The 23,606-nt window shown below is 36.5% G+C and overlaps 1 protein-coding gene across 1 annotated transcript; it reads left to right on the top strand.

Annotated features, from left to right (window-relative positions):
* The first annotated feature begins 3,926 nt into the window (after window positions 1–3,926).
* On the top strand, window positions 3,927–21,183 carry LOC150092529 (DNA damage-regulated autophagy modulator protein 1-like). The gene is made up of 7 exons (XM_090414739.1): window positions 3,927–4,188; window positions 10,799–10,961; window positions 11,743–11,810; window positions 13,709–13,878; window positions 16,854–17,016; window positions 19,195–19,283; window positions 20,425–21,183. The coding sequence occupies exons 1-7, from the start codon at window positions 4,149–4,151 to the stop codon at window positions 20,623–20,625; spliced, it is 894 nt and encodes a 297-aa protein (XP_090270865.1). The 5' UTR covers window positions 3,927–4,148; the 3' UTR covers window positions 20,626–21,183.
* Window positions 21,184–23,606: the final 2,423 nt, after the last annotated feature.

The raw sequence follows: 23,606 nt of genomic DNA, 5'->3' as shown, positions 1-23,606 counted from the left end.
TTCTCTTACTACCATTGCATCTTTTCCTTGTTGTGTACATTGCGAATCACAGGAAAAATACACATCACCTTGCATCATTAAATAAATAAATGAGCCATAAATTTATAAGTGAGAAATGCACGGTACACTATTTTCCGGTGTTTGACTTTCATGACACAGAAGTTGATAATTCAGGTTTAAATTATTTCTTATCTTGAAGATAAACTTAATTGAGTCGAAACAAGACACACACACTGAAGTTTAATTTCCTCACGTGCTAACAGAGATAATTCATCTTATCGCACTCAGTTCGTAAAAAATATGCTCTTCGTATTTTATTTTGTATTTACGACGTCGTAATTTTTTCTCAGTTTAAAATAAAGACGTACATTGTTCAGTTAAAGGGATATCAGGGTACGTAAATTATATTTATTGAATTATATATATGATTATTAATAAAAATACTAGCTATGCTCTCCGCAAAAGAAATTATTGTGGTTACTATCTCCTGATTAAAGAAACAAAGGGAACAACTACAGACATAACTAAAAACTGAGCAGCTTTGAGAAAGGCGAATGGTGTTTCTGGAGAAAGATATGCACCTGCTTATCTGCTTATTTGTTGAAAATTGGCATTCAGCCACAAAGACTGATCTGATTTTTTCTTTCCTTTCATTTGCGACATAGTTAAGAATGGAGGAAGTAGAAAAATAATTAAAAGCTGCTCTTGGTTCGGCACTACTTTCCTCTTGATACATTTTGCGTCACGCATCGATTTAGAAAGACTTCATGCGCAGAACATGTGAAGGATGGAAACGTGGTATCAAGTTTGATAGGAAACGTCATTTAACACGTGCACGCGTTGCATTTTAAGCATTTTCTGTGATGAGTGATTTTAGTTAATTTTCATAGCATACAATTTTCGTAATGCTAATAATTCAATGTATTTAAAATAAATTCAAAACTAATTGATGGGTATTTAATACGTTGCGTTGCATTTCGACTAATGCACACGTCAACATACGTCATACTTTTTTGTTTAATTCTAAAGAGTAAGATAGGCAGCAGATTAAGTCATTTTATCATAAACAGAAGAATCAAAGCAGATCATTAAGCATTTACGTGATGATCTGCATAAAAACTGTAGATTGCTCAAAAAAATGTTTTCCAATAAAAAGTTAATCATGAAAGCCAATAATAATTGGCTTTCATGATGTGAAAGGTGCATAACTCTATTGAAGCATTGTAGATCTCATCTAATCTTCCTTTCCCCTCTTTTACTTTGCGGTGTCGATGGTTTATTGATCATCTGACCTCCAACCATTCTCCGGATAGGGTAATCAGCCCTATGCCCCCGGTGTATCCTATGTCCGTCGTGGTATTCAGTTCTCAAGGCAAGTTTGCCTGCTTTTCGGGATGAAAAACCCCAGATAAACTGGGGAGAAAAACCCTACTGTCCAGGAGAAAAACCCAAGACCGGCTAACTTAGCTATGGCTGAGAAAGATCCTTCAGCTCCTCACGTTAGCTACGGGAATCGAACCCAGGACACGCCTTTCCCGGGCATAAGGGTTGCGAGGAGCATAGTCACTCGGCTAACCGCGCGGACAGCATTGTAGATAACATAATATATTATATAATACAATAAAATACTGATATTACTTGATCTTGTTGTGAAATTGAGTCACACATGCACAACGAATATGAAATGTTGAATCGTACAACAAGAGCCTGACAATAAAGTAGGAAAAATGTCCTTCAAGTCTCCTTCAAAAAGATCAGTCAGAGGAATGCCTATTGTTTGGAAGAACCTGAGATAAAATTTCACGAAGGACATAAAAATTAACGCGTTGACTTTTATCAATTGAAGCTAAAATAATAAGGTGGAATTTCACACTTTTATCAGAAAAAAACCCATATTTTCCCTACCAGGATAACTGATAACTAGCTGCTTTGAATAGTATAAAAACTGGATGACCCTTAGCATACGGATCATTAATAGTGATTGCTGTCTGCTGGTCTCAACACGCTCAAGGGTTTTTGAGAATTGCAGAATGGAAGCATTTAGAGGTCAAGTTCACATTGTAAACAGAGGATTGAATGAACAGAATAAAAAACATGGTTCTTATTTATATAATACAAGTTTCCTAATTCTAATTCCGGCCCTTAAATGGTTTAATTTTAGCTGCGTTGATGACATCGTTGACAGTGGTTGCAATGTCGCTATATAGTCGGAAACGAACGTGGTGGTTTTGTGGAAAGACAACTGTGATGCGCTTGATGTTTGATTCTGTCTTCGATGACCACGATGCATTTCCCAAAGAATCGTTGCTTTGACAACGGTTGAGAATTTAAATGCAATGTTAACTCGATGTTTCCTTGCAATAAGAAGTGTCTCTGTAATTCGGATCAAATATTATATTCGAAAAATATTTATTTGGTATTATGCTAAACAATTTGTGCGAGATCTTTTCAGATGACAAATTCCTCGATCTTTGTAACTTCTGGATTGGCTGAAGCAGGAAGCCATAATTATTTGGAATGACTACCAGCAGGAATGTTGTATTAAGAGCAATCAAGATATTCAGAATTGTTTATGACATTAGGGTAAATATCTCGTAGATAAAAAAGAAAGAAAATCAACAGTACAACTCGCACTATTTCCCACAATAAAATATAGTAATGAGTTAGGAATAATTCATTAATTTTTTCGATGAGTTCACTGAAAACTTTTAAACGATTCCATTAAAATAAATCAGTAACGTGAAAGTCTTTAAAATTTTATTTTTGTTGTAACCCTTACAGAGCTTACATCGTATTATTTACTCGCAAGGTTCCTTCCCCTCCATTTTTAAAAAAAATTAAAACTTTGAAAATGATAATTTGTTTAGATTCATAAAGTGATTATAAAAATTCAGTGCTACATTATTATTATTATTATTCCTTTTACATGCTCACTCTCTAAGCGAGAGGTTGCACTATCTGGAACATATATGCGGAGAGTACGAAAGTACACGTAGTTAAAAAGGGAAGGAAGAAATATGTTGATATGTTTCTGAACAGTAGTTGATTATAGTTCGTAGGGAAAACAGTGAAGGAGACTGAAGATGCTGGTAATGGGATTTCAATCCTATCACAAGTTGCTGCTTCTAAATTTTAGCAAAATTCTGTTTTTTCATTACCTGACTCAGTTTTTTTTACACGTGAAGTGATATGTAAATGATTTTAAACGATTTTATGAGATTATTTTTAATTCAAGTGGGTAACCCAGTCGAGGAAATAATTGGTCGCGTTGAAGGATGTGAAAAAGTTATTTCCTATCGCTTCTTTACCATCCTCCGCTATTTTGGTCCGGAGATGTCCTAAAATTTTCTAGAAAACTTCATCAACGTAAACAAGACTTTACTAAAAGTTAACTGAAATCGGTCGAACTCGCCTAACAGTTTTCGCCCATGAGAGAAGAATGAAATGAAGGCAAAGAGAAGCATTTACGGCTTCTTTGAAAGTCCTGTTTGAAAGGAGTCAAATTTCATTAATTCATTAATTTCATTTTGCGTGCTGTATTCAGTTTAATATTTCAGACGAATAAAAGTTGCCATTAAGTACTTTAAAATCACAATACTGAGTAATGTGAAATTGTTTTCTGCATCGCAGTAATCACTTTAGATCCCAGTGTTAAGCAGTCTAACGAAAAGCAAAATATTTAAAAATCCTAGATAATAAATTCGCCATACTTGTGAGAGCAGTAAGATGTGATAAAAAACAGGCTGTCCTAATGAAAAGGACGAAAGATTAAGTAACATGATTTTTCCCTAAAGAAACTCACAGACTATAATGAAGCCATGTGTGTGTGTGTGTGTGTATGTGTGTGTGTACAAATAGCATGAAGTCTTGTGGGAACATCTCGTTTTCCTCCTGTCCTTAACGTGACCGCAGGGGATTATTTACGACCGCTCAGTATAAACGAGAAGACCACTTTGCTAAGACTAAAACCTGTTTCTGTTTCTCTTATTCCCTTCTCTTTTCGGCTGCTGAAGGCAAGCCGTATTCTTCTGGACACGTGATGAAGTCTAGCAGTAAACCCGCCATTGTCTTCTTCTTCTTTTACAGTAGATTAAAATAAAAGTGACAGCCAAATTTCCAGAAACATCGAGGATTTGTGTCTGCCAGGGATGAAGCAGTGCATGAGTGTAAGCGTAAGTACCGAAGTGGGTAAGTTGTGTTTCCTAATCGTTCTTAGAAATGTTGAGTTTATTAGATTCACGATTCTACTATCATCTCATCGTGCTTTATTCAGCAAGAGATAAAAGAGAATTTAGAACTTGATGAAAGGAAGATTTTGCCATACGTTGTAAGAAAGTAACATGCACGCGAACGGTAATTACGAAACAAGGTCGACACCAATTCGCGTGTTAGGACACATCCTCTTCACCTCCATTTTCCTCATATGAGGTGGCTTGCGGGTGAATATTTGAAATAGAAATTTTTCCTTGTTCAACATGCAAGAATACGCATATTTAATTAACCAGAACAGCATAACTGCAATAAGAAAAAGTTTATATGTATTCAAATGAATAGGTAGAAACTAATATAAATTAAACTTCCCTTCTCTCTCTCTCTCTCTCTCTCTCTCTCTCTCTGTGTGTGTGTGTGTGTGTGTGTGTGTGTGTGTGTGGCGCGCCTCGATTATTCTTTAACCTAGACATAGAGAGAGAGAGAGAAAGAGATTCTAGCGTCCAATAGAAACGTATCAGGCTACTGTGTTAATCACTGGTTACCTAAACGTATGTCGCAGTTCAATATATGTAAATATATTTCTGACCTTTTTCTTTTTTGGCTCATATTTTTGCTTTCCTTTCTGAATATAACCGGTAATATATGACGTCAATGTTTCTACGTCAAAGATGACAAAAGTGCAGCGCATCGAATTGCAATTTTTAACACTCATCGGCTAATTTGGATTTTTATTCTAAGGGAGTTAAGTGAAGCACTTAATGTATAAACGAAGGTTGTATTCAGTATTCATATAGGATTGAAATAAATAAATAAATATAGGATTGATGTGTGTGTTTCAAAAATATAACCCATGAATTATTTTGCACCAAATTTGACACGAAATCTTTATCGTGAAGATATTTCCATTATCCCTAATTTTGAAAATAGAATCACTAATTTTGGATGATTCGGCTAGGCTTGCAATCGGGTTTTCAATTCAGCTGTTCGAGGTGTTGAGATAAGGCCAGTCGTTCAACATACAACTTATCAAACTATTCGTTCCCACAGATCTCGCTATGTGGACACGCATTGTAGTGTTGAAACAGGAAAAGGCCTTCACTGAACTGTTGAAATGAACTTGGAGGCACAGAGTTGTCCAGAAAGTTATTATAGGCGACAGCGTTAAGATTCCCGTCACTCACCAGGAGGTTGAGAACGAACCATAAGAAGCAGCCCAGATCATGATGCCTCCGAAATCAAACGCGACAGTTGGCACAACACATTAGGCAGAATTCTCCTGGCTGCGCCAAACCCAGAGACGTTAGACTCAGAGTCCAGTGACGACCAGCTTTACCCCACTTAACCCAACTAGTGGAGTGCCCTTGATGGTAATAGACTGGTGTGGGCTGTGCGACCATGGAAACCCATGTTTCTCAGCTTCTGACGAACAATTATACTGCTAGCTTTGGTTGAAGAAGCATTTCGAAACTCCGTATCGAGTGTTTGATTAGAAGACAGGCGATGTTTTGTGTAGAGCTCGGAGGTCTGGCTATGTGATTTTATGTGTCCTTTCAGGTCGTGATTGCGCTGTTGTTGCTCCAAGGCGTTTCCTTCACAATGACATCGCTTACAGTTGTTCATCAGGACTACTTCACTAGGGTACAAATTTCCCTAGGTGAGTGTGTTGGAAAGGTGGCTTTGATAGTGCCACGACTTTCGTCGTGGCACTATCAAAGCCAGAAGGGGTGCCTGAATGTTTTTGAGCGGATAGTGTAATGACGTCATTAGAATTGGAGGTCATGCACTGTCTGGAATAAGTCAGCAGACACCATAGCGTGAATAACAGTCATGGCGCCCACCTTAATATGATGTAGGAACTCATTTAGCTGGGATAACTGCAACAATCCCTCGGAGAATGCTTTCCACAGGGTAAGATAGCAAATGGGAATTTTGGGCCATGCTTCCTATAGGAATATAATGAGGTTCCTGGACTGTTGAGGGTCAGACGTTCCTTGACCTCACTCAACGTTCCAGTTCATCCCATAGATGTTCAGGGCTCTGTGTGTGTGGGGGGGGGGGGGGGGAAGGCAAGTGTTGTGACATTCATGTCCACAAACCACGTAGTTACAACAGCAGCTTTATGACACAGTGCATTGTCTTGCTGAAAGTGGCAATGGTCGGTTTCGTAGAAACGCCACAAAGTAGGAAGCGTTGTATTGTCCAGGATGTTCAGATATCTCTCGGAGTTTAATGTTCGTAGCACCACAAACAGAGGTCCGAGGCCAAACCAGGAAAAAGAGGATCATATCATCACCCACCGCCTCCGTATTTCATGGTTGGGGTTATGCACTGGTAAGAGGCGTTCACCGGGGTTCCTCTGCTCGGTAGAGGGCGTAGCGTAATTTTCTCAATCACACAGCTTTCGAAGCCTCCACATGCTCTCTGTAACACTGAAGACGCTGCATGTTAGTTCGGGTAATGGAGGCGTGGATATTGCGGTCCTACCATGGAAAGAAGTCAAACCTATGTTGCGAGCCTCAATTCTGAATGTTTTTGTGCAGATTGGTGTTCCAGCCGATGCCCAGAACTCCGTATTCAACATGTCAGCCGATGAACAGTTTCTGCATATTATAATTTGTAGCATCATACCGTCACGTTCGATGAGTGTGGTGACTCATCCACTGTGATAGCAGTTGCAGTTGCCTCCATGCGTTTCCATCTCAGTATGTGTCACTGATTGTTGATCTGGGATGACCCAATTTTTCAACAGTTTGCCGAACAGATAGGTCTCCAAAATGGCATCCTACCACAGCGCCTCTTTCAAACTCCGTCAGTTCAGTTCCCTCCTCGCAGCTACTTCACCCGGGTGCAGTTACACTGACTTGGGAGCATCATATTCCTCCAATTTATACCAGCTGCAAACACGTAACTCGTTACATGGCACGATGCACCTTACCCATGGGAGGTGTACGTCTTTCCAAGCAGAGTATTTTTGTTTGTTTGTTTGTTTTTTATAATTTAAAGTTCGCATAGTGAGAACGAGCAGTGTACAGCAGTGGATGAGGACTTCTCTTGGCTTCTAGATCTCTAACAGGTCACCAAAATGGCTAATGATAAATGATAACTCATTAATAATGCTTTCATATCAATAACAAAATCCTAATAACGAGAAATCAATAGTGATTGGTTAGTCAATTAATTTATTTTCTAATTTTTATTATTGTGTTTTAAGTTTTAAATCCGTTTTAGAAATCATCAATAATTTGTTTTCTTTCCAAATTATATTAAAGCTGCATATTTGATAAGTGCTTACTCTTTGGGGACTAAATACTGGCTATTTATTATTATTTACAGAAATAAATAATAATAAACTACTAAAAGTTTGTGTCAGATAACATATTTCACCTGATCAGCACCCTCCCTTCTGAAAGAATAAATCATTTGAAATTATAACTTTATACGAACCTATGTATTCCTTTTATGTTGCTCTTACAAAAATCAGTGACAAAAAAAGAAAAAGAAGGAACCTGAACCCCTACCCCCTTTCGCATAACTGAGCATTAGATTAATATTTCTTTAGAATATTTTATTTTTATGACTGTTTTCATTTTCTCCATAACTTTCACTGTTTTTGTGAAAGTATCTAGAATGTTGGAGAAAATGAAAAACGAACGGTGAAAAACTAAATATACAATAACGTGTGAACCAGTAACTATATCCTTTTTAAAAATAAAATGAAATAGTTTATGGTTTAATTTTTTTACTAAAATTAATAAGAATGTAATTAGAAGAATCCTTTTGTTTCGTTCTTTAAGATGGATTTATGGACTAAAAGATAAATTTTCGTATCATTCATTGGAGTCGAAAACAAAGCTCATCAATGGTCATAAATTGATTACTGAAGAGGACTCCATTCGCTATTTTAACCATTTACAAATTTCAAGTACGGTAACCCTCGTATAACGTGGATGTTAGGTTCCAGAGAAATGCCGCGTTATGCGAGACTTAGATCACATAGAAATAGTAGGGTTAGGTTCCGAAGTCGTTTTTGTTTTTTTAAATTATATAAACAACAATGACATATCCAACCAAAATATATTTTTATTTAATTCATGTAATTCATGTAAGTTAAGAAAACATGTAAACTATGAAACAAATACATAGTATAAAATTATAAAAATTACAAATTGTACGTAAACTTCATTGCAAACAATGCATAAATGTTTTAGACAAAATAAAATAAAGTGCATATTTTAATCGTGATCACTGTCTTCAGAAATAACATTTCGTAGATGTTTTTTATTTACGAGTGGCCGGACGTCTTCATCACTTGAAATCTCTTGGACATCATTTGTATAATTCTCATGGCATACCTTCAAATCCTTCTGACACCTGCCGAGATGCATCATATGCAAATTCGACTGGTTTAGTTATCGAGAAGTCAGTAATAAGACCTTGCTTACTACTACGCTGCAATTTTTTATTAAGTTCATAATACGGAGCTAAACAAATATCCAATTGTCTCGTGAATTTTCCGGAGTGCTCCATTGAGGGTTCATTATCCGAAAAATACCTTCCTAACTTTCTTGCCAAGTTCAATCCTTCTGTTAATTTCTTTAAACTGAATTCTTTAACGGATTCATCACAATCAGAATCTTCGGCAGAACTTTCCCGCCATTTGGTTCGACGTCATCTATTAATTGTACCAGTTCCTCCTCATTTAAATCTATTTCCTCATCAACTAATTCACTAAATTCATTTTTAACCATATGGCAAAACCCACTCCACCAAAAATGTATGCGGTTTATTACACGACTTAGCTCGGCATCCACTGGAGGTACGAAATTTTGTTCCAGAACAGCGTCAGGACATATATTTTTTCAGTAAGCATTCAGTGTAGGGGGTTGTAATTCCTTAATGGACTGAGAAATAATTTTCACACAAATCAATATTGAAAACTCTTTCCACGCTTGAGGCAGTGTTATGTTTGGATTAGATTCCATTTTTTTCCAAAATTAATTGCAATGTTCGACGAATATGACTTAAATGTTGATATTATTCCTTGGTCGAGTGGTTGAATAAGTGAAGTAGTATTAGGCAGGAAAAAAAAAGTCATTTTAATATTCGGATGTCTTAAATTTGTGTGTAAATTTCTACATCGGGTACAAAACACTTGATTCCCAATTTTCAAACATGCTAGCTGTAACCCATGCCTTTTCGCTGGCCCGCCAATAAACAGGTAGGGTGGAGTTGTTGTGCCATTTCATAAGAAAATTTTAATTTTCTCTTCGAGAGAAATGGAGTTTCTTTTCAATGTTTTTTTTCCTTTCGTTACAGTTTTAGTGGCCATTACTAGAAAAATAAATATTTTACATAAAAAACGCATTACATATTGTATGTGCCTCACCAGAAAATGAAGTGCTCGGCTTGAGAAGATCAACACACTTATGATTTTTAATGCACTTTCCTGGCAGAAAACGAAGACAACTTTCAACAATAAACACGTTATACGGTAAACTATTGACGTATATGCTAAAGGGTATTTCCCTACTATAAATGTGCTACTTATAACTACATTCGCAATAGGGGCAGACGCATATTTAACGAAGATAAAATTTGATTTTTAAGTAGCGTGATGAAAGATATATGAAAAGATAAAGGGTTACTACAATTTGTAGACTGTGTTATATCGAAACCGCGTTGTATAAATACCGCGTTGAAAAAGGGTTATTACAATTTGTGGACCGCGTTACACGAGGGTTGCCTGTACTTCGTTCCATTAGCTGCTTTCTTTCTCTTGTCCAGTTCTCCATCCAAATGCATGTTTGTTTTCTTAGGCTTCTCAAGCTACTTGAATAGTAAAATGGTTTCGGTAGAGAAAGTTTTTTACTAAAACTTTTCACGTTACCCAAATAACTCCTCTCTTTACCTCATGTGCCAAACAGCAACACAGAGAAGTTAAAAAACGTACCTTGAGTAAAAGATATGACATTCAGTGTTCGTAAAGAAGATTCTACAAGACGTTGAATTGTATCTACGTCCACAACATACCAGGCGTTCACCAGACAGTTCTTTAACTGGCTCAGATTTGACGGAAAGGGACTTTGCTCCCGGATCTGTTTTTCTAACATTCTCTCTACATTCTCAATTCTCAATGGATCAGATCCAGACTTTGTGATATCCAAAGAAGACGGAAGAAGTCGCTTTGATGGTCGCAGAGTCGCTACTGAACACTTCTGGGGCGATGGACAGTAGCATTTTCGTCCATAAATCAACCGCCACCTGATGGATAAATAGTCAACATTGCAGGATGGACTTGATTGGCAACAATGTTCAGATATTCCTTGGAAGACAACCTACTTTCTAGCATTTTTAGAGGATCGTACCAGCAACATTCTTAGATAGTTGTCTAGAACACGTAGTGATGCACGCGATCAAGTATTTTGCACATACGCTGCGTAAATGACATAAATAAGCCATCTCGTGCTCCCTAACCTCAGGATTATATACTATTCTCTAAAAATAGTGCAATTTCTGCTATCGGAAAGTATACATACCGACCGATGCATTGGAAAATATTAGTGACATTTATTATATATATTTTTAGGTTTCGTGCAAGACCAGAGTTCAAGTGACAATGAAGAGTTTACGGTTCACTCGATCAGCTTCATCCCAATCGTGTTCTGCATCCTCATCGTATTGCTTGTCGCAGTTCCTTACGTCATGGTTGTCAGTGCAGGAGAAATGCCCGCCTTTTTACCTTACGTTGGGTAAGAACGAGACACCCCTTTTTAATTCTTTTTGTAATGCCTCTAAAATTATAATTTTTTATTTCATAATTATTAAACCTGTTGCAAAACTGATTACTGCAAAATGTGCCAATAGCTGCACATTTTTTGAAAAGCATAAAAGTAAGAAAAATGTATAGACGAGTCTATTTAACACCAATTTTGAAGCCTAGTGGGCAGCTAGTCTCCACCGATTGCAACTCACAGAATTCTGATCAAAGACTACCAGTGAGTTTAGTTAGCATCCTAGAAGGACAGTACGTCAGAATAACCTGAGCCTAGGATTATATACTGTTGTCTAAAACTAGTGTAATTTCTTGAGTTTACGGGATAAAAATCCCGAATTTTCAGGATAGAAAAAACCATTTTTCCATAACAGAGTTCGGCAAACTTGTAACCTGTCAAAGAAAGGCTTATGGATGCAGTAGTTTACATCCACCTAGCAGTGGATGTAAACTGCATTTTCGAAAACGACCCTTTTCGGCTACTGGAAATGATCAATGAAAGAAAGTGAAATGGCTCGACAAATTTTTGTAACGATTCGAAGCATAAAATCAATAAATTCACCAAATTAGTGTTCACAAATGACTTGTACATAGACTGGGGAAAAAAGATTAATAACCGTTTACTGATGTTGGGAAATGCACCTAAAATTTAGTTTCGTGTGCCGAAGAATTTATTAATTTATATTTCATACTTTTTATTTGATTCATGTGAATAGTAATCGTCAAGTAGAGACGATTGATGCTTTGTTTATTTTTAGACAGTCTGGAGGGTCTCCTCCGCAGAGCGGCATTTTTTCTTTCCTTGTGTACAGTGCGGCATTCGCTGGTAAGTTAGACTACAATGAATATTAAAAGAACCATTAAAATGGAAAATAATATGTTTGCAACCGTAATATATTTGTAAATTACTTTAGTTGTCAGCAGTTGTTACTATGGATTAGTAAAGTTCAGACTTTCTATATGAAAACCTGCTAAGTTTAAAAATAAATTAAATTTTAGTCGACGCAAAAATCTTTTTAGTATAATTGTTAACACTTTTTTAACATAAATATTTTCATCTTTTGCCTATCAAATTTTGTTTTATTAACTATTTTTCTTAATTTTTCTTAATGTTTTCGTTTCGCGTGTTGTATTTTGGACGTTTTCTATTCTTGTTTCGCATGATTTATAAAGTCAGTGTTGATCGGACTACTCATTTATATACTATACGTTTGTTTGACCTTTATTTTTCCATATAGTTTAATTTAGACATTCTGATATTTTATTAGTCTTTGAAGGTTGCACTTTTACCTTACCTTATGCTGTATTTTCCCTGTTCACAGTTATTTCTCGGAATTTTAATTTCATTACTTGTTCCAGTATTTTTCCATTTAGTTCTAATTTACATCTCTAAGCAAACAAAATTTGCGCCTGAAGTATCTTCAGGACTGAGGCAACTCGTGGTAAAGGTGGACCAAGGTCTCATCACTCCTTTTCTTAGTATCTCCCATAATGCAAATCACATCTCCTTGCGGACATGTATAATGCTATGCATTAAAGTACGGCCCACTACCAAGACCGGTTTCGATCTTTATTGAGGTCTCGTCAGTGGAAGCCAGACCCAGAGGTGGTGATACCAAGATGGAAGCAATGGAGAAGTCATATTTACCTATAAGAGTTGCCAAAAGGTGCCTCACCTTATTATTAAATTATCAACTCGTGGTAAACGTTTACCACGAGTTGTCTCAATCCTGAAGAGACTTCACGCGCAAAGTTTCTTTGCTTACACTTGGATAAAGACTAAATTTGTTATAGTCTAACCAAGTGGGAAAAAACTTCCAACATCTTTCTCTAAATCCAGAGTAGTTTAATAATAAGGTGAGACACCTTTTGGCAACTCGTATAGGTAAATATGACCTCTCCATTGCTTCTGCCTTAGTATCACTACCTCTGGGTCTGGCTCCCACTGACGAGACCTCAATAAACGTAGAAATCGGTCTTGCTAGTGGCCCTTCCCTTAATGCATAGCATTATACATGTCCGCAAGGAGATGTGCTTTGCATTATGGGAGAAACTAAGAAAAGTGATGAGAGCTTACTTCACCTTTACCACGAGTTGCCTTAGTCTGAAGATACGTCAGGCGCAAACTTTGTTTGCTTACACTTGGATAAAGGATTAAACTAAATTTATTATAGCCTAACCAAGGGGATAAAACTTCCAACATCTTACATCTGGTTGGTTCTTCTGCAATTACCGTTGAATGGGATGTTTCTGTTGATATTTTCATGTCAAAACTCTTGCATATCTGTTGGAGTTTGAAGAATTGCTTTTGGAGATCATTTGCATTTACTGCAAGCAAAACTACTCATCTGCATATTCAATAAAATTTAATTTTCTTTTTCGTGATTTGTATTCTTGTTTAATTCCTGTTTCTTAAATTTTGTGGTTATTTTTTCCATAATTATGTTAAATAAACAGGGACTTAATTTTCGTTATTATTTATTAATGTTTTTTAAAAATTTTAATTTAATTTATTTCATTTATTCTGTACCATAATAATTGTACATTATCTTAAATGATGACACGCTAAACACCATGAGTTAAACAGACAACAGTTAAAATACAAGCCAGTTATTTCTTTCGCTAGCAAAAATATAAGTTTGAAGCTGTTTGTCTGAGTTTTTCTGTTTGTCAAATGGTACGAAACATATTTCTTAATAAAATAATATAATCCCTTTTTTGCAGAGATCATAACTGCTTGTGCGAGAGCTTTCTTAATTCGTCTTGAGAACCAGGAAAATAGCAAAAGAGTTGAAATTCTGATGAAGATACAGTTTGTTACCGGCATCGCTGTTGCTTTGGCTCTCGCTATAATGGCCAGTTTTCCAATAGGATTCATCACTGGCGCGCATTATGTAAGTCAGGATTCTTGTTGGCTTCTATTTTAACGAGAATATTTGATTAACCGAAGACCTTCATATTACAGTATTCATTTTGTTAGGGAAAAGTCGTCTCACACGAAGAAAAGATAGGAAAATGTTCAAACAAATAAATTTAAATAATCCCTGTCCTTCTTAAGGTTCCCTCATATTTTTCGTAAAATAAGGCCCATCCTGTAACGATGCTTTATTCCCCAAGGGAGTAGGCGGACCTCCGTGGCTGCCTACTCCGTACTATCAAAAATCTACTGTTCTAACACAGTCTCACCGCTGCTGTTACTTGGCGCTGTTTGCATCTCAGTTATGCTAAACTTCGGTTTTGTAAGTATTGGTTTTTCCACCAAATGTATGTGAATTGTTTACCTTTCTTATAGTTGCATACACACTTGGCGTTAGCATTATAATATTATGACATACACAATAATATTATGGCGACATCAGCTCCCCGGGTGGCTGTTTCGTCATCTCACATAAATGAATCGTTTGAAGGCATCTACCTGAAATAAAGCTTAGTTGAAATGAAGTGATGACGTTATAATGCTAACACTGTGGGAGGAGGTATCATCGTAAGATCACCCATGAACTTTCATTCAGATACAGAAAGAGTCTGTCTGTGATGTAAGGCGAATTTATGTTGAGTTCAAGCAGTAAATTATGTCTTAAACAATTACTGGATTGATGGCTTTATGATTCATGAATCACACAACCGGAAGTAAAAAGAAGTTAACAGAGAAAGCAAGTAGACACTTTTATTTCCTGGATGCTCCTTTGAAATTAAGAAAAGAAATATGTTATTAATTTTTTTATTCTATTTATTAATTTTATCAAAATGTCACATCCTAAACATGGAAAATGTGTCTAGAGTTTGGTTTTCAATTTTACTTCGTGTGGGATATTAACCTGAGAAAATCGTACTTTTAGTTTTCGTTGATGAAATTTGTAATATTCATTAGTTTGTTGCGGTAAATTGTAAACGAATCTCTGATTCTGGTTTTTTTTTATCTTCAAAAAGCGTTGTGTTTTCTGTTGTATGATGATCGATGTTTATTTCTGGATTTACTACAGATTTCCACTTTCCTATTAGGCCATCTGTACATTCATAAATATTTGACTGCAGCTGTATTGTTATATAAGTTCTAATTACATTTAATAACTGTGCTGAACATCCTCGGTCTTACTTTATATTCCATAATTTGTTTCTGTTAAGTAGGTCAGAGGCTTTTTCGTAAATTCAGAAAATTAAATTCCGGCCTTTTTCTATGAGTAGTTTTAGTGCGAATACATCATCGATACAACTTCTGCCCTTCCTCTGATAACCAATTATTAGGAATCCTGGCAAGTCTTTCATTTATAATTGCGTTGTATTTAATAAGCTAATAAGAATTTAGTAAGGTATTAACTTATTTAGTAAGTTACTACCTGTGTAATTTTCATACAAACTTCTATCTCCCTTATTAAAAACGGATATTACTTTAGTTTGTTTCCATTCTTGCGGGGTGGATACTACAGTTAATAGAACAATCATTTAACAGATTCAGGTGTCTTACTTTGAAACGAATATTACTGTTCTTAATTAATTCTGAGATAATTCCATCTGTTTCTACTACTTTTTTATATTGGATGTTGATATCTTCTTCCAATTTCACATCGCCAACAAATTTGTTCTCCCATTACGCTTGTAAAAAAACAGGTAAACTTAGGATCATCCAAATGAAAAACAACAGGACGGAGTTACTGGAAACAAAAATAGCACCAAGAAAAAGGGAAAACGATTTGCAATATTTTCAATATCGCCACGTAGAATGTAGTGGCTTATCTAGGAAAGAAACAGAACTCAAGCAGTTAAACAGAACAAGCAGTAGGATGGGGTAGAGCAGAATAAAAGAACATGTTGTGATGTTGCTATAATGAGAGATCAACAATGGAAAACCAGAATTAAGAGCTGTATTCGCGAAAGAATATCAACTGTAAGAGTGAAACCTGAAAGAGAATATCTAACATACGAGTAATAGGAATGCGTGCACCAGAAGAAGGAAAAATAGAAGAAAGTGAAATATTTTATAATGACTTAGAAAAGCTGATGAACCACTCTAATAAAAAATTATTTAATAATTGCAGAAGACTTTAATGCTAGATTAGGGAACCCAAGTATATTACAGGTTGTATGCAGATACCAGTACCATAGGGTACTCTCGGATCAACTGGATCTCCCTCCTCGGATAGCACGAAGCCTCTTTAGTGTGCTTTTTGACTCCCCTTATGCGCGAACAGGTATTCCTGATTGGGAATTTATGCATTTTAAGAAGTTGTTCAGATAAGAAGTAATGTATTGAATAGAAAAGGATAACTAGGTTTGTCATATGATGTGCTTATGCCAGAAGAGACTAGAGGTCTAAGAGAGAAACCTGATCGAGTTTGGAGATATGAGTATTACCAAAGGTGAGGTGTGGTCTTCGGTTCAACACTAAAATATTACTGTGCTTTTGATCGCAGTGAAGTTGACATGTCTTTATCCACAGAAATGCGAAAAGGGAAACCCGTGTTATAGCATTCATGTGGAATATTTTCTAGATTGGCCAAACGGTCAATGTTGAATTTTATCTCGAAGTTTGAAGCGATTTATAGCGAGAATTCGTCGCGTACTGCATGAATATCGTGTTACCCTACCGTTCGTCAAAACACACTGTCAGTCATGGCACTATAACTCGGCTTCTGATGAAACAAATGGCATAAACAGTTGACACGACACTAATGAAGGTTACCGCTTCTGACAACAAAAAGATACAACAGGTGGCGCAACTAGTTCCTTCTATTTTCGAAAAGTTCGGTTTCTTTTTAGAGAGAGGATGTAGTTGGGCTGCAAAATCCTTGATAATAAATTTTTTCTGATTTGATTTTTTTTACTATAAAATGCCTTCATAAAAAATCTCTCTCATTTGTTCTCCTTTCAGCTTTCATCCGTATTCATTCCTCATGGATCTGCCACAGTGGCCGCAATCGGCGGCTGTGTAACGTACATGATACTTGATGTCATAATGGTGTTCTTCATGGAAACAAGGGCGACCTCTGCACACAGGATTCGTGTATTTTGTACAGTGGTAGCCACAGCAACCGGTATCCTTTGATTTCAGTGTGTGTGTGTGTGTGTGTGTGTAAGAAGCAAATCAAAATAGTTTGTTGGCAATGCTGTTGGAATAATATATCCATACGCGAGTAGCCATTTCATTTAATAAATAACACTAAATGTTACTTAATAACTGTTTGCTTTTTCCAGACAATTTTGTTGTCGTGTACTAAATTACCTATCCAAAGCCCTGGTTATATACTTTTGCATAATCAAGTTGATTTAAACTCCCATACGGGATTCTCACCGAATAATATAATTTTATATTAACTTTATGTATGGACGAGTCTTCGGTTTTCTCCTTCTTTGTTTGCAAAGAATAAAATACAAATATTTATTTTATTTTGCATTTATCGTAAATAACATCGAATTTCGTGTCATGTGAACATTGCCAAAACTGATTTCAGATACCGATCTGTGAAGTTAGCTTCAGACATTATTAGCATAACGTTAACTGATAGTACTTTCTACATGACCGTTATCGAGTTTAGCGCCATCTTGCTAAGAAAAGTCTTATTTCGTAATGAAATAGCAATTTTATTGTTTAAATTATTGCGATAGTCAACTGAAACGGTCGCTATTTCAGGCTTTATTGACAGCACCTGAGGACTAAAGAAACAACATCTTTTCTAAAGAATTTTACACACCTAATTAAATAGCAATTGAGCCTCGGGTCTGGGTCAGTCCCAAGGGGGTGGAAAGAGGGTAAAATAGTTCCGCTGCATAAAGGTGGTTCCAAGGCTGCTGTTGAAAATTACCGGCCAATCAGAATAACAAGAATCATTATTAAGGTCTTGGAGGAAATGGTCAACAGGAAAATGCAAGATTGGATAGATGAAAATGGGATACTGTATCAGGGACAGCATGGTTTTGTGAAGGGGAGGTCATGCCTCACTAATTTGCTCACGTATTATAACACAGTGACAGCTGAACTGGATAATGGTAATGGGTTTACAGTGATTCTACTGGACCTTGCTAAGGCCTTTGACAGGATACCACATGGAATTCTAATCAGTAAATTGCAGCATATGGGGATGGACATAGGGTTGGTGAGATGGATAGGAGGGTGGTTGACGGAGAGATATCAGAGAGTGGTTTACTCTGGAGTAGAGTCCACAAGACGGCCTGTGACTGGTGGTGTGCCACAAGGATCTGTTCTTGGACCACTGTTGTTTAATTTGTTCATTAACAATATAGGAAAGGATCTGAGAGGAACAGTTCATTTGTTTGCGGATGATGCAAAGTTGGGTAGGGCAATAGTGAATGCAGAAGTGAATGTCAAAATTTTGCAAGATGATTTGGATAGATTGGAGGTCTGGGCTAAGGAGAATGGATGTCAATTTAATGTGACAAAATGTAAGGTTATGCATTTTGGGGTGAAAAGATTGACAGCAGTTTACTACATTGGTGGAACTGTACTCCAGGAAATTCATGAGGCACGAGATTTAGGAGTGTTGGTGGATAAGGAGTTGAAGTTTAAGGTGCACATTGCAAAAGTGGCCAAATCAGCTCATCAAATCACTTGGTTGCTGAAGAATACGTTGACAAGCAGAGACAAGCAGGTTATTGTTCCTCTCTATCGAGCCTTGATAAGACCCCATCTCGACTACTGTGCCCAGGTTTCTTCTTGATGGGGAGGAGGTTGAGAGGATCCATAGGCGAGTGACCAAGATGATAGCAGGTCTGTGGAATGAACCTTATGAGAACAAGTTGAGGATTTGTGGGTTGCAAAAATTGGTTGATAGGCGGAGGAGGGGAGATATGATTGAGACATTCAAATTACTGAAGGGTTTCTATAAAATTAATACAGAAGATATTTTTGAGAACAGGGCAGGTTGTGGGAGGACTAGGTGACATCCTTGGAAACCTGGCAAAGTGTGGTTAGTAAAGGTGTTAGAGCTGGGTTCTTTACTTTTAGCGTGGTGAATGAGTGAACGGGCTGCCAGCGTCTGTGGTGGATACTGAGACAGTGAATGAGTTTAAGGCGAGGTATGATAGATACTGTATGAATGTCGAATAGTTGTGATGAAAATGATTTGGGGCCTCCCTCGATGAGTCTAATGACTCCCTGGAGTTGCCCGTAATAATAATAATAATAATAATAATAATAATAATTACAGCATAAATATTGCTTGATGTTCACATTGATACCTTAACGATGTCGTCAGTGTTAGCAAGTGTTTACCCAACTGTTATCTCCTTCCATGTAAACTTTGGGAAGTTAAATTCAGAAGAAACAAGAGAAGTAAGCACAAAGGTATGTCGATAATTTTACTTATAAGCAGATGATTTAAATTCATATGACTAACAACGGACGTTTGAAATATCCTCATAGAGAAAAGACCCAACAAAAAATTGAGTACTAGTTGAAGTGATTTGGATTTGAGAGTGCTTTTTCTCGCTTCTAGAAGATGATATGATAAGATATTTAATACTTGATACGAACTTATTTAAACCAGTTTTATGGATATAACTATTTTCCTCTTAAAACATAAGAATTATAATCCCATTAGCCGATCTGACTGGAATTATATGGTTCGTCATTTTTTCTAAAAATTGTCGCTGTTAGTGAATCACCAATCATTCTTATCAGTGCTTGGCAACAAGATATCAATAAGTTGCATTTCAAATGAGAAATTAAAATTCAGCGTTACATTTTTGTTGCGTTTCAATTTTACAATAACAAAGTTGTTTCCTTAGCAAGATACGGTCGATTAAACTAAAAACTATAATTATACATATAGAGTAGGCAGAACATTTTGTAGCTCCAAGTAAGTTTTTAGTACGTAAACAGTCTTTTCCTTTAGTAGTTAGTGATAGCTGGGTTCATTTTCATTTAATCCTAATCCTAAATAAAATTATTAAAATGTTTAAATATGATAATCACTTCGAACTGTGGGCGCGATGAACCAAATGTTATCTCAATCAACTAGTTGAAAACTCCCATAAATCTGATCGGCTCTAAATGGTTCGTTTGTTGTTCAAGTCCTAAGCTCTTCGCACGAACCCCTTGTAGTTGGACTTCCTTTAATATATTCCTTGAATACTGTAAAGTATTCGAACACAGACCTTCCCAAGTAAATGCGTAATTGATCCTTTTACTACGAGGGTATGCAGCCTAATTTGCTTGAGTTCCTGACACCCACTCGGCCAGAATCATCTTAGTGGCTGCACATTACATCCAAGAATAAATCAGTGGAATGATTCTGCACATAGTTATTATAATTTTAGAGATATATGTTCTTAATTAAGAATGTTGACAGTTACATCCATATTACATGTTTTTAAATTATTCATGATGAGATGTGGTACTAAGTATTATGAATTTATTTTCATACTTTACGAAGGATATTATTAAAAGTAAAATGCATATTTTTACGAAACGTTTTTAATTGTAGTTTGACAAATACTACCTCGTATCTTCAAGCTGCGAGTGGATTCTGCTCATCTGTTACTCCATCTTCCTTCTGACCTACATGAAAGAATATCGAGAGTACAGTATACAGTTCTCCATCACCAAAAATTCGCCTGAATCTCAAAGTTTGTCTCCTGTTTCTCTTCAGAGGTTCAAGAGCGACCTTCCTGATGCGTCATCGTAGGTACATTGCTAAATAAACTGTGAGAGTATCGATGCAGTAAACTTATGAATTGTTCTGTGCGTACAAATGCATCAAATAATTCTGATTTTTAGACTGAAAATTGAAAAGTAAAACACTGTGTATAGATTAAAGTGAGTAATTCTTTCAAATTGAATTCAGTGAATTAACTAATGCTGTGATGTTCGTAGCTCAGTCGATTTCGAAGGAGTCCTTTGGTTAGGAAAGACCTGGGAGGATGGGGAGAAGGTTCCTCTTGGAAAACTGGGTTTTTCGTCCCTCAAAATAAGCAAACCGGTCCTTTGAACACCCCCCCCCCACACACACAAATATCTACAGAATACTTACTGTACGGCAAGAAACAGAACAGAGACCTTGGTCCCATGATCATTATTCCATAGCAAAATAGCATCGCTGTCCCACCAACCATACTGTTGATGACAGAAAAAGAAGAAGAAGATGATGATAATATTTACAAACAAATTATAAGCATTATGCAGCACTGGCTTCATAAGTGTGTGCCTGATGCAGACGTGCAGGACTACTCGATTACAGGGGCCTCGCACTGTGTACAGAATATAAATATGATTCATTGGCAAATTCTCCATGCTTGCTATGCTTACTGCGCAAGCTCATTAATTGAGAAGAAAGAAGTAATATTTATTTGTTAATAAATGCATGCATTTATAAGCATTCTATCTTAAGCTTGCGCGGCAATAATTGAGCTTTGCGTTGTGTATCAAAGGCCGATGCTTGCTCGTCTATTCAAACTACCATGCCTTGCTCGGTTGTGGGAGCATCCAGGTCCTCGCTTCAATACGGAAATGGAAATACCCCATTACATTTCCGCTCCCTTCACGTAGTCTTAAACACAGGCCATACGCAGTCAAAGTAGCTCTAGCCAGTGGGCTTCAGCCAGCCTTTACAAGTGCGCGTGTTGCTTGGGAAAATTAAGTTACAACCAACTTTTTATGACGATGTTATTGACCAGTTCATAAAGAAGAACCGTAGGGTAGAATTTGTATTCAAGTAGCTAAATTGAAAAAGACAGAATATCATTTGTAAAATAAATGCTGTATTTGTATGATTAAATGTACATAAATTTCTAAATGTATAGTTTTAAATGGTCAGTAATTTCACTAATCAGACCTCAATCACACCTCTCACTCCCTGAATGATAACAGCAGCAATCGTGAATTTCAAGACCAGCATTTGCCCCTGCTATGATAATATTATATATACATTCCTCCCACACATGATACGCCAAACGATTTACAGGAAATCAACACGTGTGTACTCAGTGGTCGATTATAAGTGAATGTCGTCACACTTTTCGCAATTTCTAGGCTTTAATTTGTTTGAAAATTGTTTGATTTCTTTGTGTCGTGACTTCACTCTGCCCCCCCCACCATCTGTTGGAGTCTCGCGCAATTGTGAACTCTCGCTCTATCCTTCGCCCACTAAACAGTGTGATGACTTCATTTAAAAAAAGCTTTATTTGCATGTGACCTTTGAATATATTTCACTAGTTTAGGAGAAGACAATATGGCTCGCCGATCTATAACTCCTTTACACATGATTACTTAAAAAAATAAAAAGTTCATGAAAATTCATAGAGATGGCAGCACTACTCCCATTGCTAGTTGAGTGGCGTATATCGTAAATATTCCCTAAAAACAACATTAGCCGGAAGAAATTCTACTTGTTGTGGGTAATAAATTCTGACGAGAGTGGAGGTTAAACAAATTCCTTGAACCAAAAATAGAAAAACCTGTTAAGATAATTTAAGATAATTAAGATGCAATCGAGCGTAATTTGAAGTGGGACAGACGAAACTCGTGACCCGAATTTTTTGTTTACTCATAAAAGTGATTTCTTTTTGTAGAACTTTTGCTTTCGGAGAGAATTGTTGCATTTAAATGCATTTCGGATCTTATTTTCTACCCAACAGCTGATTTTTTATTCCGTTTATAAACATTCTGCTCTGACGAAAACAGATATTTATATCCTTGTGTGTTGGCGTGTTGTGATTTCTTTTGGTGCTGTTTTAAACATATTTTCCTGATTGTTTTTCTCATTGGTACATCGTAATCCCCCCCCCGACTTTACTTAAGATCACAATGAATGAACCAGTAACCTATTTTATGGAATGATAATTTGAAATTGTGCCACGAGATGTCGCAAATTTATGTGCATTTACTCAAAAGGATAAATTATCCGTTTCTTAGAATTTCGATACGAAATGAATATTTTATCACGATCTTCATCACGAACTGCTCTAGTTGTACCTCTTGCAAACATTAATAGCCAAATGGTACTTTTTTCCGAACACGTGCGCTCCCTCTAACCGTTTTGCCATCGTGTTTTCCACCCATTTATGGAAAGGTCAAGGAAGAAAGATTATATAGAGAAAGATGCAAAGAACCTTTATCAGGAGGACTTTTCAACTGAAGGTGTGTTAGTTGGTTTCATACGATTTCATCCAGCAACCAGACAAACTGGCCAGTAACTTACAATTTATTCGCAATTTACAGACAAAAATACATTACTACAATAGACTACTGGTTTCTTAAGATGGTTCAGTACCTGTCCGTGAATGCCTGACGACTGCTGTGTCTTCATACGTTAACTAATGGCTAGCACCAATACTGATACCCCAATAATGCCATCATTATATCATCCCCGTTAGCAGAAGGAATAATAATATTTACGAGTTACAAGTACTTTTTCTTCTTTTCAATACACCGACATTGTCATTCTCGATAAATTAACACTTCCAACAACTGGCATCATTTCTGGGCAAATGTTGATTCGACGTCTTCATTAACACGAGCTTCACTTTACGAGTAAGACTCAATGCATGCATTACCTCGACTGTTACCAGTGAATATACCTCAGGATTAAACAGAATGGCTACATCTCAAGGCTAATCCAACAAACTCAGTTGAAACATTACAAAAGATCTCACGTTAATGGATAGATAA

This window comes from Typopeltis vanoorti, chromosome 25 (assembly GCF_054136105.1).
Source record: "Typopeltis vanoorti isolate ZY-2024b chromosome 25, IOZ_Tvanoo_1.0, whole genome shotgun sequence".
Classification (NCBI taxonomy): domain Eukaryota; kingdom Metazoa; phylum Arthropoda; class Arachnida; order Uropygi; family Thelyphonidae; genus Typopeltis; species Typopeltis vanoorti.
This window is presented reverse-complemented; position numbering and strand designations above follow the sequence as displayed.

Coding starts and splice junctions, on each gene's coding strand:
- LOC150092529 (XM_090414739.1), top strand. CDS start 4,149: ATGAAGCAGTGCATGAGTGTAAGCGTAAGTACCGAAGTGG. Junction 11,811..13,708: donor GTACAGTGCGGCATTCGCTG/GTAAGTTAGACT, acceptor CCTTTTTTGCAG/AGATCATAACTGCTTGTGCG. Junction 17,017..19,194: donor AGTGGTAGCCACAGCAACCG/GTATCCTTTGAT, acceptor CGATGTCGTCAG/TGTTAGCAAGTGTTTACCCA.